The sequence below is a fragment of the Hypanus sabinus genome, chromosome 21, assembly GCF_030144855.1.
Source record: "Hypanus sabinus isolate sHypSab1 chromosome 21, sHypSab1.hap1, whole genome shotgun sequence".
NCBI lineage: Eukaryota > Metazoa > Chordata > Chondrichthyes > Myliobatiformes > Dasyatidae > Hypanus > Hypanus sabinus.
Window position 1 is genome coordinate 59,351,386 of NC_082726.1, and position 18,386 is coordinate 59,369,771.

At 41.1% G+C, this 18,386-nt stretch overlaps 1 protein-coding gene across 2 annotated transcripts in view; it reads left to right on the top strand.

Moving 5' to 3' along the window:
* peak1 (pseudopodium-enriched atypical kinase 1) overlaps positions 1-18,168 on the top strand; it is a 241,236-nt gene extending 223,068 nt beyond the window's left edge. For both annotated transcript variants that reach the window (XM_059946658.1, XM_059946659.1), the window contains one exon: positions 10,299-18,168. In XM_059946658.1, the coding sequence (XP_059802641.1) occupies positions 10,299-11,417 (1,119 nt within the window). In that variant the 3' untranslated portion in view covers positions 11,418-18,168. The remainder of the gene's footprint in view (positions 1-10,298) is intronic.
* Positions 18,169-18,386: the final 218 nt, after the last annotated feature.

The window sequence follows — 18,386 nt, forward strand, 5'->3', positions numbered from 1 at the left end:
AGGTCTCTATTCATTGGAGCGTAGAAGGTTGAGGGGGGATTTGATCGAGGTATTTAAAATTTTGAGAGGGATAGAGTTGACGTGAATAGGCTGTTTCCATTGAGAGTAGGGGAGATTCAAACGAGAGGACATGATTTGAGAGTTAGGGGGCAGAAGTTTAAGGGAAACATGAGGGGGTATTTCTTTACTCAGAGTGGTAGCTGTGTGGAATGAGCTTCCTGTAGAAGTAGTACAGTTCAGTTGTGTCATTTAAGGTGAAATTGGATAGGTATATGGACAGGAAAGGAGTGGAGGGTTATGGGCTGAGTGCGGGTAGGTGGGACTAGGTGAGATTAAGGGTTCGGCATGGACTAGGAGGGCCAAGATGGCCTGTTTCCGTGCTGTGATTGTTATATGGTTATATGAAAGTTGTTTCCACTAGTAGGTGAGATGAGTACTAGGGGCATAGCCTCAAGATTCAGGGGAGTAAATTTAGGACAGAGATGAGGAACTGCTTTTCCCAAAGAGTGGTGAATCTGTGGAATTCTCTGCCCAATGAAGCAGTGGAGGTTACCTCAGTATGTATATCTAAGACAAGGTTGGTTAGATTTTTGCATAGTAGGCGAATTAAGGGTTATGGAGAAAAGGCAGGTAGGTGGAGACGAGTCAATGGTCAGATCAGCCATGATCTTATTGAATGACGGAGTAGATGGCCAGATGGCCTACTTTCTTATGTTCTTATGTAATTGAGCAAAAATGTAGCCTTATTAGTTTTGAATTAGTTATTGTCTTTGGCTGTTCAATTAAGATGTCTGCCTTGGATGGTCTTAACTACGTAGTCTCTAGTTTTCAACTTTGGTGACTGTTTGTTTGTTTGTTTATTTATTTATTTACTTGTTGGTTGCTCAATTGAGATACAGTACGGAACAGGTCCTTCTGGCCCTTCATGCCGTGCTGCCCAGCAATCCCCCAATTTGATCCTAGCCTAATCACGGGACAATTTGCAATAGCTAATCAACCTACAACTGGTACGTCTTTGGACAGTGGGAGGAAACTGGAGCACTGCGAAGAAACCCATGTGGTCACGGGGTGAATTTACAAACTCTTTACAAGCATCAGTGGGAATCGAACCAGGGTCACTCGTACTGTAAAGCATTGTGCTAACCACTAGGCTACCATGCATCCATCAACATTTTGCTAATACCATATTATAGAATATCTTGTGTATTCAAACTAGTGTTTGTTCTTCAATTAGCTCATTCCAAAATGTTTCCAGTAAGTCAGAGGATATAGATTTTTTTAGTCCGTTTTGTAGATTACTTGTGCCTGCATCCCCCAAATGCTCATTCCAACACAAACTATGACCTGGACTTTGAGCTCATTTGGTGATCCACCTGAGTTCATTGGTCTCCTGGTCTTGGAGTCTGCTTTTATCTGGAACAGTTTCTCCCCTGGGATGCTGACTGCCGCTGAACTTTTTGAAGCCCAACATAGCACAAATGTCTTCCACCAAAACTGGCAGACATTACCCGTAGAAATGCTTTCAGGGTCATTTAAAACCTTGCCCCAGGATGACTGAAGATGTTGGAAACCTGAAATAAAAGCAGAAACCTGCTGGAAGCACTCAGCAGGTACATAAACACAAGAGATTCTGTAGATGCTGGAAATCCAGATCACCACACAAAATACTGGAGGAACTCTTCTGGTCAGGCAGCTGAGCTTCTCCAGCATTTTGTGTGTGTTACTCAGTAGGTACAGTCTGCTTCTATGTTAAGATAAATAGAGTCTCAGGGTCCAAAACTGAGGAAAATAGAAAACAAGTTATTTTGCATTATCAAGAAGGGTTGGACAGAGGTAGATAGGAAAAAGGAATTATAGCTTGTAGGATGAGTCCAGTAAGGCCCTGGTAATAAACTGCTTTGGTTCATGGATTAAAGAGATTGAAAATTAAGGAGCATGTAAAATCTGTGAACTGCAGATCAAACCTGTAGGAAATCCAGGCAGATCAAAGTTAGCAAAGACAGTTAATGTTATAGTGTGATGACCTACAGCAATACTTACTAGGCAGTACTGAAACAAACAAAGAAAATGTGTTATCTGAAATTGTTAAATTTAATATTGAGTTTGGAAAGCTGTGACATATCCAGATGTAAAATGAACTGCAATTTTTCAAGCTTCAGTTGTACCCGAGGCAACAGACTGATAAATGATAGTGTGGTGTGATGCAGAATTAAAGAGACAGGCAACTAGAAGTTCAGGATTGCTCCTGCAGAACAAATGTCGGTGCTCTTTAAAGCTGTCATCCAATCTGCATTTGACTTTCTCAGAGACCATGTGGTGAGACCAAAATACAGTACGCTACATTGGAAAAAGCGCAAGTGTAATTGCTTGGCTTGAGAGAACTGTTTGTGCCCCTGGATGGCCAAGAGATTAAAGGTAAAATGATTGGCATTACATGTTCCTCCCAATTGGATGGGAAGATCCCAAGATAATGGAGTTGGTTTGTGGAGGTAGAAGGTTGAACCAGGGAGTCACAAAGGGATCAATCCCTTTGGAAAGTTGAAAAGAACAGGGAGAGGAGGATGTGACTGGAGATGGAATCTTATTTATCCTTGCTCACTTTCTACCCCAGCAGCCCTGCAGTCAACAAATCACATTTTGAGCTTTAAGTCACCTTTGATGAGATTCCACCTGCTCTCTTGACAATGAATTAGGACACTGCCTTCAAGTATGCATTATCCTCACAGTGCAGTATGATGGCTGAAGTTGGAATGACCTTGGTTTGAAGTGGATATTTAATGTTAAATTTCCACTTCATACTTGGGTCACTCCAACTTCCATTTATCAAATTGATCCATAGATCAGCTTCCCTCCAGTAGGAAGGGAGTTGCACTATTGTAAGAAAAGTGTTAGGGCAATTGTGCAGTGAGATTGGATCTGCTGTGGATCCACAGATTAAGAATCCTGTAATGTAGCCAACATAAATACTTGGATTTTTTAAAATTGCATTGGATTGCTTCAGATAGCAAGATGTTGATTTTTATACAGCTTTGTGTGTGATTTGGCTTCCCAAGAAATAGGCCCACTGTTTATAGAAGTAGTGTATTTACTGTTTATATCCCATTCCTGATGGAGATTCTCAACCCATTACATCAACTGTTATTCCTCTCCATAGATGCTGCCTGGCCTGCTAAGTTCCTCTAGCATTTTGTGTACGTTGCTCTGGATTTTCAGCATTTGCAGAATCTCTTGTGTTTATGTTTATATACCCAATATTTTCACTAGCAGGACAGTCAAGAATAAGGACATAATTACAAGATATGAAGCTGATTATTTAAAACTGAGATAGTAAGTCTTTCTAATTCCTTCCCTAGATGATGATAAAGGCTAGTTCATTAGAAATACTTAAAATGGTGGCAGATAAATATTTGAACGATTGAGGAATTGAGACTGTGGAGAACTTGCACAAAAAAGGAGTCAAGGCTGGCATAGATCAGCATGGCAGAGTAGATATGAAGGGTTTGGTGACCTATACTATCTTCTTGTGAGGAAACAACACACACAAAATGCTGGTGGAACACAGCAGGTCAGGCAGCATCTATAGGAGAAGCACTGTCGACGTCTTGGCCTGAAACGTCAACAGTGCTTGTCCTATAGATGCTGCCTGGCCTGCTGTGTTCCACCAGCATTTTGTGTGTGTTGTTTAAATTTCCAGCATCTGCAGATTTCCTCGTGTTTGTTCTTGTGAGGGAAGCACAGTCATTTAGTGAGTGCTGCTGTCCCAGGCTCAGGTTTAATCCTGACCTCAGTTACTGTCTGTGTGTGCAGATTGCATGTTCTTCACATGACCTTGTCAAATTTCCCCAAAGGAGCTCTCAGTTCCTCCCACCTGCCAGGTGATAGGTTAATTAACTGTACTACTACCCTAGTGCAAGTGCATGGCAAGAGAATAGAGGTGGATGAAAGGTGAATTGGGACTGGTATAAGATTAGTTTGAATGAATGCCTAATGGTTTGCATAATTGAAGAGCCTACTGCCATTCTATGTAACTGTATGGGTGACTGAAGGTAAATGTTCAAAGTTCAAAGTATATTTATTATCAAAATACACATATGTCCCATATACAATCTTGAGATCCATTTTCTTGTGGGCAATTACAGAAAATACAAGAAACACAATAAAATTAATTAAACTCAGCACCCAACAGGACAGACAACAACCAATGTGCAAGTACAACAAACTATGCAAATACAAAAATAAGAAGAAATAATAATAATAATAAATAAGCAATAAATTTTCAAGAATGTGACATGGAGAGTCCTTGAATGTGAGTCCATATGTTGTGGGAACAGTTCAGAAATGGGGTGAGAAGCTTAGTGAAATTATCTCTTCTATTTCAAGAGCCGGATGGTTGATGGGTAATAACTGTTCCTGAACTTGATGTTGAGGGTCCTGAGGCTCTTGTACCACCTTCTTGATGGCAGCAGTGAAAAAAGAGTATGGTCTGGAATGGCTGGAGTTCTTGACTATGGATGCTGCTTTCCTGCAACAGCGCTCCATGTAAATATCTCATGGTGGGGAGGGCTTTACCCATGATGGACTAGGCTCTATCCATTACTATCCACTACTATTTGTAGACCTTTCTATACAAAGGCATTGGTGTTTCCATACCAGGTCTATAAAGTTTGTCGAAGTTTAACATACTGAATCTTTGTAAACTTCTAAGAAAGTGCAGTCACTGCCATGCTTTCTTTGTAATGGCTGGATCCAGGACAGATCCTTTGAAGTGATAACACCAAGGAATTTAAAGTTCCTGACCCTGTTCTCCTCTGAACCCCTGATGAAGATGAGCTCATGGACCTCCAGTTTCCTCCTCCTGAAGTCAATAATCATTCTTTGGTCTCGTTGACATTGAGTGAGAAGTTGTTGTGACATCACTCAGCTAGATATTCAGTCTTCATCCTATAAGCTGATTCATCACCCACCACCTATGATTTGGCCAACGACAATGGTGACATCAGCAAACTTGAATCTGGCATTGGAGCTTGCTTAACTTCACAGTCATAAGTATAAAGCGAGTAGAGCAGGGAGCTGAGCACACAGCTTTGTGATGCATCTGTGCTTGGGGAGATTGTGGAGGAGGTGTTGCCAATCTGAACTGACTGGGGTCTACAAGTTAGGAAAATGAGGATCCATTTGCACAGGAGGTATTGAGACCTAGGATTTGAAGCTTATTGATTAGTTTTGAGGGGATGATAGTATTGAATGCTGAGCTGTAGACAATAAAGAGCATCCTGATGTATATATCTTCACTATCCAGATGTTGCAGGATTGAATGAAGAGCCAATGAAATGGCATCTTTTGTGGACCTGTAGCTCCAGTAGGCAAATTGGAGCAGACCTAAGTCACTTCTCAAGCAGGAGTTAATATTGTTTCATCACCATCCTCTCATGACACTTAATCACTGTGGATGTAAGTGCTGCTGGATGATAGACATTAAGACAAGTTACCATGTTCTTCTTCGGCACCGGTATAATTGAAGCCTGCTTGAAGCAGATGGGAACCTTAGATTGCCAAGGTGAGAAATTAAAGTTACTGGGAACACTCCTGCCAGTTGATCAGCACAGGTCTCGGCCAGGTACCCTGTCTGAGTTGGATGCTTTCTGAGAGTTCACTCTCCTGAAGGATGCTCTCACATCAGCCTCAGAAACCAAAATCACAGGGTTGTCTGAGGATGTGAGAGTTTGTGAAGGTGACTCCATGTTTTGATGGTCAAAATGAGCATAAAAGGCATTGCTCTCATCTGGGAGCAAAGCCTTGTTCTCACTTGCTTTTACTTTGTAGGAGGTGATAGAATTCAAGCCCTGTCATACCTGTTGAGCTTCTTTCAGAGATTCATGTTTGGTGCAGAATTGCCACTTTGCACAGAGATCACTTTCCAGAGATAGTTCCTGGACCTATTGTATTTAATTTGGTCTCTAGACCTGAATGCCACTGAGAAAATTTGCAGGTGCTGGAAATCTAAGCAACACACATAAAATGCATGAGGAACTCAGCAGTCCAGGCAGCATCTATGGAAAAGACTATAGTCAACGTTTTGGGCCGAAGCCCTTCGGCAGGACTGGAGAAAAAATGCTGAGGAGTAGATTTGAAAGGTGGGGGCAGGGGAGAGAGAAATGCCTGGTGATAACTGAAACTTGGAGGGGAGGGATGAAGCAGACATCTAGGAAGTTGATTGGTGAAAGAGACAGAAGGCCATGGAAGAAAGAAGAAAGCGGGTGTGGGGGAGGAGCACCAGAAGGATGTGATGGGCAGGCAAAGAGATAACAAGAGAGAGGGACGAGGGGATGTGAAACGGTGAAGGGGGGAAGGTGGAGGCATAACCTGATGGTGTGAAACCCCTTATATTCAGCTTGGGTGGCTTCCAACCTGATGGGATAAACATCAATTTCTCAAACTTCCAGTAATGTCTCCACACCCCCCCCCTTCACCATTTCCCATCCACATGTCCCTGTCTCATGTTATCTCCTTGCCTGCCCATCGCCTCCCTCTAGTAGTGCTCCCTCCCCTTCTTTCTTCCATGGCCTTCTGTCTCTTTCACCAATCAACTTTTTAGCTCTTTGCTTCATCCCTCCTCCTCCAAGTTTCACCAATTGCCTGGCATTTCTCTCTCTCTTCCCCCCCCCCCCCACCTTTTAAACCTACTCCTCAGCTTTTTTTCTCCAGTCCTGCTAAAGAGTTTTTGCCTGAAACGACAACAGTATTTTGTTCCATAGATGCTGCCTGGCCTGCTGAGTTTCTCCAGCATTTTGTGTGTGTTGCTAAATGCCCCTGATCTGACTCTCACCAGACTACAGATCTCACGGTTCATTCAAGGCTGGATTAGGAAAGATCCTGAATGATTTTGTGGGGACACAATCATCTATGACTGTTTTTCTAAAGTCCATGACAATTCAGACCTTCTGAGTCCTTGAACCGATCCAATCTAACGACTCGAATCAATCCTCGAACTTCTTCTCTGCTTTCCGCTATTACTTCTTTGTTGTCCTTATCTCTGGATCCTTGCTCTTTAGCTACTGCCTGTATGCAGATAGAAGGACAGCTAAGTGATCAAATGTCTCAAAATGTGGTCTTGTGATGGAATGAAAGGCATTCCTATTCGTAGTGTAACAGTGGTTGACTTTGGTGGGACCCCTGGTGCTGCAGGTGATTTTGTCTGCAGGCAACAGGACCATGACATCCAAGCATCACAAAGAATTTATCATGAAACACAGACCCTAACCTTCTGCCTTCTCTGAATCAGCAATCTGGTCCATCCAATGTATTGAGAAGCCCTTGGATCTTACCAACATACCTGACATGTCTGGGGTGAGCCATGTCTCCGTGAAACAAACAGAACAGCAATTCGTCATTTCCCTCCGATACAGCAATCTTGCCCTGAGGTCCTCAATTTTGGTCTCCAGTGACTGTAAATTTGTTAACAAGATGCAGGGTAGAGGAAGCTTCTTTCTGCAGCATTTCAGTCTGACTTGGGAGTCCACCCCTCCTCCCTCTCTTTTGGCCACGGCAATGTACCTTCATTCATTTAAAGATATTGCTGCTGTGTGCTTGAGAGCTAAGTCTGCTGAGTCCTTCAGATCGTGAAATCACAAGTTCATTAAGATGGTTGCTAAGGGGGTAATTACAGGCTGCAGCTTGCAGTGAGAATAATTCAGAAGAAATGTATTTAGAAGCTTTGTAAACAGCCCAAAACACATTGTCGTGGTTCACCAGCACCATCTTGTAAACGTGGTTATTTCTATCAGTCTGGCCCACTTAGAGTCATAGACCACTACACTACAGAAACAGGCCTTTTGGCTCATCTAGTCTATGCCTAGCCATTAATCTGCCTAGTATCATCGACCTGCACCCGGACCATAGCCCTCCATACCCCTACCATCCATGTACCTATCCAAATTCCTCTTCTATGTTGAAATTGACTCTGCATCCTCCACTTGCACTGGCAGCTTGATCCACACGCTCACCATCCTCTGAGTGAAGAAGTTTCCCCCCCATGTTCCCCTTAAACATTCTACCTTTCACCCTTAACCCATGACCTCTAGTTGTAGTCTCATCCACCTCAGTGGGAAAAAGTCTGCTTGTATTTACCATCTACTTTTCCCAAGTACAAATTTTCAGATTTTAATGCATCTTGTCAGTCACCTTTTAATTCTGAACAATGTATTGGATTATTATCAGTACCAGTAAGGGCATGAGATTCTAATCCTTAATAAATATGTTCACTCCCAATTGGTTGTGTACCCTGCCTCATATAACCACACCCCATCAATCCTGGTCTAGTGTGTATTCAATTTTAAATGTTTATCCTTGTTTTTAAATCTCTTCTCAATATTATTCCTCCCATGCCTAACTTTCTCCTGCCCTACAACAGTTCCTCATCGAATTCCAAGGCCTTCTATCCTATGATACTCCCCCTTCTCTAGCCTTGTATCCCTTTTGCCAATCAACTTTCCAGCTTCATCCCTCCCCCTCCTGTCTTCTATCATTTTGGGTCTCCCCCTCCCCCTCCCACTTTCAAATCTCTTACTATCTCTTTTTCCCATTAGTCCTGACGAAGGGTCTTGACCCAAAACATCAACTGTACTTCTTCCTATAGATGCTGCCTGGCCTACTGCGTTCCACCAGCTTTTTGTGTGTGTTCCTCATTGAATTCTCTGATTAAGTTCCACCACTGTGACCACCTCCAAACCTCCAACTCAGCCATCACCCTTTGCCCATTATCCGTACATGTCTACAGGTGGAACTGCCTGAAGTTTGAAATGCCCACTCTAAAATCACTTCATCTTAACTTTTAACACCATACATATCATATGGCACATTTTTGGTTACCATCCCAAAATAGAGTCATATAGCAAAGAAACAGGCCCATGCCAAACCATTTAAACTAAACTGCATGGCCTCATAGACCTGCACCCGGACAACGTCCTTATTAATATTTACTATACTCTCTCAACCTTATTTACATCGCTACTGTAGGTAGGTCACCAAAACTGTGCATATTCAAAATTAGGCCTCAGCAATGTCTTATACAACTTCAACATGACATCCCATCTCCTGTACTCAATATTTTGATTGATATCTTCTTCACTCAGTGCTCAAAGGATTTTTCTCACAAGAACACAAGAGAATAGGTGCAGGATAGGCTATTTGGCCCCTCAGATTTATCCTGCCTTATAGCATGATCACTACTGATCTTTGCTGACCTCATCTTCTGGGCCAGTTTCCCACAACTCTCAATTCTTGCAGATTTGAAATATGTATCTATCTCCACCATAATTATATGTATCGATATGGCCTCCACTATTCTCAGGGACATAGCATTCTAGTGATTTACAATTTCCCACAGCAGCATAACAGATAGCACGATGCTATTAGAGTTCAGGGCATCAGAGTTCAGATTTCACTTCCAGCGTCCTCTTTAAGCAAGTTTATATGTTCCTTACCATGTGCGTGTGGGTTTCCTCAGAGTGCTTCAGTTTCCCCTCTCAGTCCAAAGGCATACCAGTTAGTAGGTTAATTGGTCATTGTAAATTGCCCCACGATTAGGCTTGGGCTAAATCAGTGAGTTGCTGAGTGCTGCAGATTGAAGGGCCAGAAGGGACAGTTCTGAGCTGTATCTCTAAATAAAATCAAATTTTAAAAAATACTGATTTCATACCTCAGTTTTATGTGACTGGTACCTTATTTTGCAGTATCCCCTTGCTCTTCACTTTCTGAACAATGCAAACATTTCAACATCTTTGAGTGTGTGTGTGTTTTGGCAGAGAGATTATGGATTTAGTGGCAATTTTCCTCAGAACTGTAAAGCCAGATCAAGGGCTTTAAAATTCTCAGCTTGAAAGTGAATCTCAAGCCAGGGGGCATAAATACAAGGTAGTAACTAATAAATTGAATAAAGAAACCTACCAGAGAATGGTTAGAATACAAATGTTGCCCTTCAGGAAGTTTTTGAGGTGAAGAGGATCAGAAGATTTCATGAGTTTATGGATAAAAATGTGAAGAAGGGAGTGGAGAGCTGTGTATTACATAAACAATGCCATAAACTAGCTGGAATGAAATTCCTGCTGCTTTTTGTAGATTCTATGCAGTTCTAGGTAGATTCAAGTGACTTGGTTTCTCTGAAAGTCATGAAGCTCTCTCTGGTGGTGAAAATGTGCAATTGCAGGAGAGATTAGAATTGGTAGTACTGTATGTATTATTGTCACATTAGTATCCTTCTACAGTGCCCTAGATGTTTACATCCATCTTTTCTTTTTCAGATATGTAAAAGTCGAGCGAAAGCCTCCCAACAGCTGTATTACCATAGTCTAGCTGTAAGGCAAAGTCTTGCCGTGCACTTCAACATCCAGCAAGACTGTGGGCACTTCCTCGCCGAGGTACCAGTCCGCATGCTTCCCTGGGAGGATCCCAATGCCCCAGTATTAGAAGAAGAGGATGATGAAGATAGGTCAGAAGTTTCACATGAGCCAAGAAACAGCTCCAATGGCAAAGGAACTTCCAGCAAGCACAGAAGTCGTGTGGTAGTCATTACTCGAGAGGTTCCATATCAAACTGTTGCTGATTTTGTGCGTGAATCAGCTCCTCGGCACAAAAGAAATCCAGACATCTATGAGCGACAGGTTTGCTTATTACTGCTCCAACTCTGTGCTGGCCTCAATCACTTGAAGCCACATCACGTTACACACTGTGACTTGAGATTGGAGAATCTGCTCTTGGTGCGATGTGGACATGGAGCTGTGGGAAACTGTGAAGCAGAAAATGCAATTACAGGCACAGAATTGCCAAGGCTTATCATTAGTAACTTTTCCCAGGCCAAGCAGAAAAGCCAGGTGGTAGATCTAGAAGTCTTAAGGGATCAGTCCAGACTTGCACCTGAGATTATTACCATCACCCAGTATAAGAAGTGTGACGAGTTCCAAACAGGAATCCTCATTTATGAGATGCTGCATCTACCCAATCCATTCGAAGAAAACCCAGAACTGAAAGAGAAGGAATACACCCGAATAGACCTCCCAGCTATCCCCAGGCGTTCAGTCTACTCCCAGGGGCTTCAGCAGCTTGCAGGTCTCCTTCTCCACCCTAATCCCTCAGAACGCATCCTTATTTCAGACGCCAAAATCTACTTGCAGTGCCTCCTTTGGGGACCAAGAGATGACCTGGTCCATACACTCCAATCATGCAGCAGTAACGCAGACAGAAATAGCATATTGCAAAATTGGCTGGACCTGAAACGGACTCTACTTATGATCAAATTTGCAGAGAAGGCCATAGACACTGAATGCAGTGTTAGTCTTGAGGTCTGGCTTTGCTGTCAGTATTTGGCCTTTGCTTCAGTAGAATCCCTCAGTCATATTGTGAAGCTTCTGCAGCTCCAGTAACCTGTGTCACTGCTGCTTAATTCCTTTCCTTCCCCACCAAATTTGGATTAATGTGCAATTTTTTGTAAATGTTCCAACTTTGTAAATGGCAGTATTTAAAGTGTATGTAATAGATTTTTACGTTTTGAAAAGTGATGCCTCTCATAAGCAACAATTGCTTTTCTTTCCCCCAGGCACATAAGCAAGCTGCTGACTTGCTCTTAAAATGGATTTTCAGATGTCTGCTGTTGAAGCTATGACAATTTGTGTTTACCTATATCATGCCTTGAAAAAAACTACAGCCACTTTGCTAAATTTGCATTAATGGGTCAGTTGCACAAAAAGAGATTATCAAAGAAATGTATCTTAACTCCATCAATTTGTGGCAAGGTTGCTAGATGGAAGAGGTAAAGATTTTCTGTTTTGTATGAGTGGGATATTTGGGGTTCCATTAAGGAATTTTGTTGATTGTAATCGAGATCTTGGAGCCCTCTCTAACATTGTCCTGAGTGCATCTTTCTGCTACAGCAAGGTAGTGACAAGCAGGTCAAAGTAAAAGATGGAGTAATGAAAAGGGAAGAGTCCTTGCATTTAGTGTGTTGCTGATGAAGATTGCAGTTTTAACAATGACATAAATCTTCCAAACTGCCTTTCTTGTGGTTACTTATTGTAATTTCATTAAACCTTAGCCGAACAAAGTAACTCCACAGGATGCAGAAGAATTTTTTACATTGGATATTACAGCTCCTGTCTGTACCTGCTTAATGCCATGAAAATACTTGTTAATCTTTAACAATATTGACCTAATGTTTATTTGAATTGTTACAGTGCATCATTGTTTTGCTTGTTTATTTAATATTTGGGTCTGTTTGATCTGGTGACAGCTTGGTGATTGTGACACCCAGTGGTATGACTGAAAATCTAAAAGACCTGATTGCTTCTGGCAATATCTTCCAAATTTTGTTGTGAACTTTTCAGATGAGTTACATCTCACATGAACATGTCAGTGGAGAGAGACTGTAGCCAGAGGGCACAAATGGCCTCGAATGAATTTCACTGTCTCCCCACCCTTCCCCTCAGTATATAGTGAAACAGGTTTGCCTGGTCACAGCATGACAAATGCACAGTGCAATAAACTGGTTGAAGCTATAACCCAAAAGGCACACAATGTTGAATTGCCTTCCTGCCCTGGTGAGAGAGCATTGTCACCTTCAAGCATGTACTTCAAAGTGTTTGTGTACTTGGAAAGGAGGGAAAGTATTTCTTTACCAAAATATATTTTCTATTATTATGCACTCACAGTAAAGGAAGAAGTATTTTAATGTACTAAAACTTGAAAAAAAAACAGTATTATACTGCAGAAACTAATGAACACATTTATTTAAACAGTTTGATATGCTGAGCTATTTTGTCATCTTAAGAGGGACGTGTGTGTTGCAGTTAAGATTAGCATCTGTTGCCCACTGCTAATTGTCCTTGGGCAGTGACCATTTTGAACTATTGCAGTGTGCCTGGTGAAGCTGTCATGTTATTATTAGATGGTTTTGCAGGATTTTTACCTCCATGATGAAGAAGGAGCACCTTAAATTCTTTCATCACCATGGTGTATGGCTCGGAAAAGTTATATACCATAATAATTTGATAATATTAAGTTTGTAGGAGGTGATTTCCCATGCACCTGCTGCCTTTATCCCAGGCAGTAATGGACTCATGTTTGCAGAATGCTATTGAGGAGGCCTTGGTGAGTGACTGGGGCAGATTTGTGGCAAAGGTGGGGGGAAAGAATGTTTGGGAGGTGGCGGGCATGTCAGCAAAGTGGTTGGTTTTCCCTAAGTGGGCTATTTTGGTGGTGTTAGAGCTACACTGATCCAGGCTTGGGGATTTGCAAAGGAGGTGACTTGCCATAGAATACTGCCCACTGCTCTGTGTGACCAGTCCATTGTTATTTGTCAGTTGTAGACCCGCCCCATGAGAGTGTTGATCATGGGGATTCGGGGTGCAGCAGAGGTTTGAATTGATGATGGCAAATCTGTTGAATGTCAGAAGAGTGGTTATATTCTTTCTTTTGGAGTTAACCATTGCACCTTTATGGCACATTTGCTACTTTGTACTTATAAGCTCATGATTGAATTTTGTTCTTTTTTTGTATGCAAGAAACTCCAACTGTGATAGAACATAAAACAGTACAGCTCAGTTCAGGCCATGATGTTATACTGACCCCTTAATCCACTCTAAGGGTAAGATCAATCTAACTCTTCCCTCCCATATAGCCTCCATGTTTCTTTCATTCATGTGTCTAAGAATCTCTTAAATACCCCTAATCTATTTGCCTCTACCACCACCCCAAGTATTACATTCCACACATTTAACACTACCTGTGTTTAAAAAAAACTTACCTCTGACACTCCCCTATATCTCCAATCACTTTATTATATGCCCTCCCATATTACCATGCTGCCCTGGGGGGTGGGGGGAGTGTTGGCTATCCACTCTTATCAATGCCAGTTGTCATCTTGTACATTTCTATCAAGTTACCTCTCATCCTCCTTCACTCCAAAGACAAAAACCCTGAAAGACATGCTCTTCAATCCAGCTTGCATCTTGGTAAATTTCCTTTGCGCCTTTCCTATAATGAGGTGACCAGAACTGAACACAATACTCAAAGTGTAGTCTAACCAGGGTTTTACAGAGCTGCAACGAAACCTCAGAACTCTTGAACTCAAACCCAGCAATGAAGGTCAACTGACTATATCCCATCTTGACCACCTGGAATGATTGGCTCTAAGATCTTCAACCATCTGCCATTGCCATTGTCTGCTTTGAAGTATCACTTGTAGACCAATAAGATTCTCATGTTTTAGTACAGCAATCAAAGCAATCCCTGAATGGGTATATTACTACTTATTAAAACAAAAGTAAACTATTAGTAGTGTCTGAAGTTAATGTTGGGCTATGTTCCTGTTTAATTTATGATCATAAAGAAGAGATGAACAGGACTCAAAGTGCTTGTGTTTCATGAAATTCCTTTTGAATAAGTCAAAGCATTCATTAAAATGGCAGCAAAAGAAATTTTGTATTTGATGTAGTTTCATGGTGTTTATGTCTAATTCTGTAACCATTCAAGGTACAGGTGAAGCAGATGGAATAGGTGATGCGAACAAGTTTGTTACTTTGACATTACTTTTGTGCAATGAAATCTGGCTTTTATGTAGTTGACTTCCAAATAGTTAACATGTTAACTTGGATGTACTAAATCTATGTAATTTACTGCATTTTTAAGTATGGATGTGGCAAAGAGTAGCAAAATGCGTCATACCCAATATACACTCTGTGGCCACTTTATTAGGTACACCTGTACATAAATGCAAATATTTAATTAGCCAATCATGTGGCAGCAACTCAGTGCATCAAAGCATGCAGACATGGTCAAGACATTCAGTTGTTATTCAGAACAAATGTCAAAATGTGAAAGAAAGGTGATCTAAATAACTTTGACTGTGGAATAATTGTTGGTGCCAGATAGGGTGGTTTGAGTATCTCAGAGACTGCTGATCTCCTGGGATTTTCATGCACAACGATCTCTAGAATTTACAGAGAATGATGCGATAACAACAATCAGTGATCGGCATTTCTGTGGGCAAAAGATGCCTTATTAATGAGAGAGATCAGAGAATGGCCAAATTGATTCAAACTGACACAAAGGCCAGAGAAGGAGTCACAACAGTGATGTACAGAACATCTCAACACACGTCGATCCTTGAAATGGATGGACTACAGTAGCAAAACGAACATTCTGGGAGTGTCAGTTCTATGAGGTAGAAAGTTCCAGTTCAAATCTCACTTCATTAATCTGAGCACAAACATCTAGTTCGACCGTTTTGCCTTGTGCATTCCTGGCACTGTCAGCTGTATGGCATCTGAAACATTAAATCAAGTCATATCTCCCTCTGGATGGATGTAGAAGATGTCATGGCACTATATTTGGTGGGGAAGACTGGGAAATTGTTTCTGGTGGTTGAACTTTAATTTTTAATCAATGTATTCATGTACTGATGTATTTAAAGTACATTAATCTGTGGGGAGGACAGTTTCAACACCACTGTTGTGGGATTGCACTATATCAAACTGACTGCCACGTTTCCTACATTTTAATAATTATACTTTAAAAGTTTATTTGAGAGCTTCAGAAAAATGGTCAAAAATGCTTTTAGATGGTGAATCTTTATCTCCAACATATATCACTAGTAATGGGTAGGACAGAACCAGAAGAAAATCTGTGAACAATTGCAGTTAAATTTTGGGGAAATTTCTTTTCAACTCCAGAAAGTAGTCATGCAGGATCTAGGGTGATGTAGTTACTGAAATTATTGAGTACAATAATCAAATGACTACAAATTATTAGGTATTACACTTCATCTGCATCAGAATCAGAATCCTTTATTGCCAAGTATGAGGACACATACAGGGACTTTGATGCCGGTTTCCCTGAGCTCTCTGTACCGAATTAAAAGCAAACAAAAACAATAGTGCAAATAATCATAAACTATATACAATGAGGTCCCCCTCAATGAATGTACAGGTGGACTTGATTTATCCCCATGGGGAGGCATCCCCATAGCCTCCCTTTGGAACTTTCTGAAGTCTTTCAGAAATGTGGCACACCCACTTTAATTGTTTCTACCTAAAAACTATACCAGAATGTGATCATCTGATCAAAGCAATGTCCTTCATACACAGACAGCAGGTCACTACTTCAAATTCATAGCCAAATAAACAGCTAATCCTTTCAGATTTTTTTTCCAACCTATTTTATTTGTCATAGTCATAGAGATACAGTGTGGCAACAGGCCATTTAGCTCTCCAGGTCCAGTTATAGAGCACTACAATACGGAAACGGTCTCTTTGGCTCATCTGATCAACCCACACCTGGACCTTAGCCCTCCATACCCCTCCTATCCAAACTTCTCTTAAGTGTTGAAATCGAACCCATATCCACCACCTCAGCTGGCAGCTCATTCCACACTCTCACCGCCCTGAGTGAAGAGGTTCCCCTTAAATATTTCACCTTGCACCATTAACCATGACCTCTAGTTGTTGTCTCACCAAACCTCAGTGGAAAAAGCTTGCTTGCATTTGCCCAATCTATACTGCTCATGTTGACCTTCAACCACCCTTTAAATACATCCTACTTCAATTCCTATTTTTCTTATCCTACCCACCTTCCCTTTAATTCTCCCATTCAGTATTTTTACTTACTCTAATTAAGCAAAGATAAAACAGCAAGAATGTTTTGAATAAAACTAAAGTATGGGATGTTGGACTCAGCCACATCTTTTGAATTCCAAACTTTCTCTACCAGTATAGTTGGCAATGGATCCCCAGCAGCAAAATAATATTTAATGGCATGAATATTGAAAATGTGCACAAATACTTGTTGGGCTGATGACTTGTGAATTAACCCTGCAAGAGTTCCACATATTAAACTGGACAGACCTCACATTCAAAGTGAGCTTTGTAAGTTTAAAATAAAAGGCTTTCTCCCCATTTATTCTTCTGTTGATGGTATCAAGTTTAATTACTGAATTACTTGCTAATCATCATAGACAAAGAGCATGGGATCAGGACTTTTGGCCCATCCAGTACAGGCTAGCCATCGTGAATTCCGTGATCAAAGTGAACAAAACTGGTCATAATGTTTCTCTGTACCAATCCCAACCCTTGACAGTGTTGGGTGGTAGTGGTGGGGGCACATTAAGTGATGTAGGAGGTAAAATATGGTAACCCAGGTCCAGAGTGCTAAGAAAGTGCCTGATTGTAGTTGTACAGATACCAGTATTAGAAAGAGAACACAATGTGACTCTTACAATATTTTTCATGTACAGAATGCCAGAGTGCATTAATGCTTTCAAAACTAGCCTAAGTATTAGTGTTTACATTTTTTTACCATTTGTGCATCTTTTTTGGAACTATCTAGTTGCTTTTTTCTGGAAGACCTTATTAAATGTGCTTCCCTAGGCACCAAAGTTATATATGTTTAACTCCTGCAAAGGGAAAAAACAGGATCTGTTTACTAACCACTTGGATCTCTGCTGTAAATAAGAGAATATTTTTTGGAGGTTGTGGATTCGGCCCCCCAACACACTAATACTGTGCAGTAGTTGAAAATGCTAGAACTGCACAGAGTGACCGTTAACATTTGAAACCCAGGTTGAGTGATACTTCAGGTGGCTTGCTTTAGTTGACAGTGGGCTGTTTTATAGTTTTTTTTGTTCTAGAATGCACAGGTTTTCTCTGCAATAGCACGCTCCTGAGTGGTGAAGATTGCCTTACTTTCAAATGCTGTCACTGAACCTGTTTGACAGTTTGGGGGGTGGGAAGGTGTTAGAATTGTGAGTGGTGCCTTTTATAACTGTCTTAAATAAACAATCAAACATTTTGAGCAACTGACCCAGTCACTGCACATAGCTTTCTGTATTCTGTACTGCTGATGACAAGACTGTTTCTCTGTGAAAATGCAAAGCCATCAGTATCTATATTCTGATACATGTAACTTAGTTTGGATCTACTGTATTTAAATAATCATTGTACCAATACTGCAGTATCCTGCCCACTCCAGAAACTATATACTGCTGCTTTGAGTGGTTAGCTGAAAACTGAGGCGTGCGTGATCTACAAAATGGATGAAATGCTAATTGTGTGATTCTTGTAATCATTATATTGTGTAACAATCTTGTAAATGGTTGTTTTATTAAAAAAGTCAACTGTATCCTGATTTACAATTTAATTTGCATCCTTTTAAGCTTCCAAGAAAGCAAGAACAATTTTGTTTTATAAATGTACATTCTTTTGATAATGACTCTCATCGCTGTTTTCCTGTATCCTTACATTTTCATACTACCCATTCCTTTTGGAAGCAATTATTCAATTCAGTTTGATGACTGGGCTTCCACTCCTGCCCTCAGACAAGTGATGAAGTCACCTGTGACATCT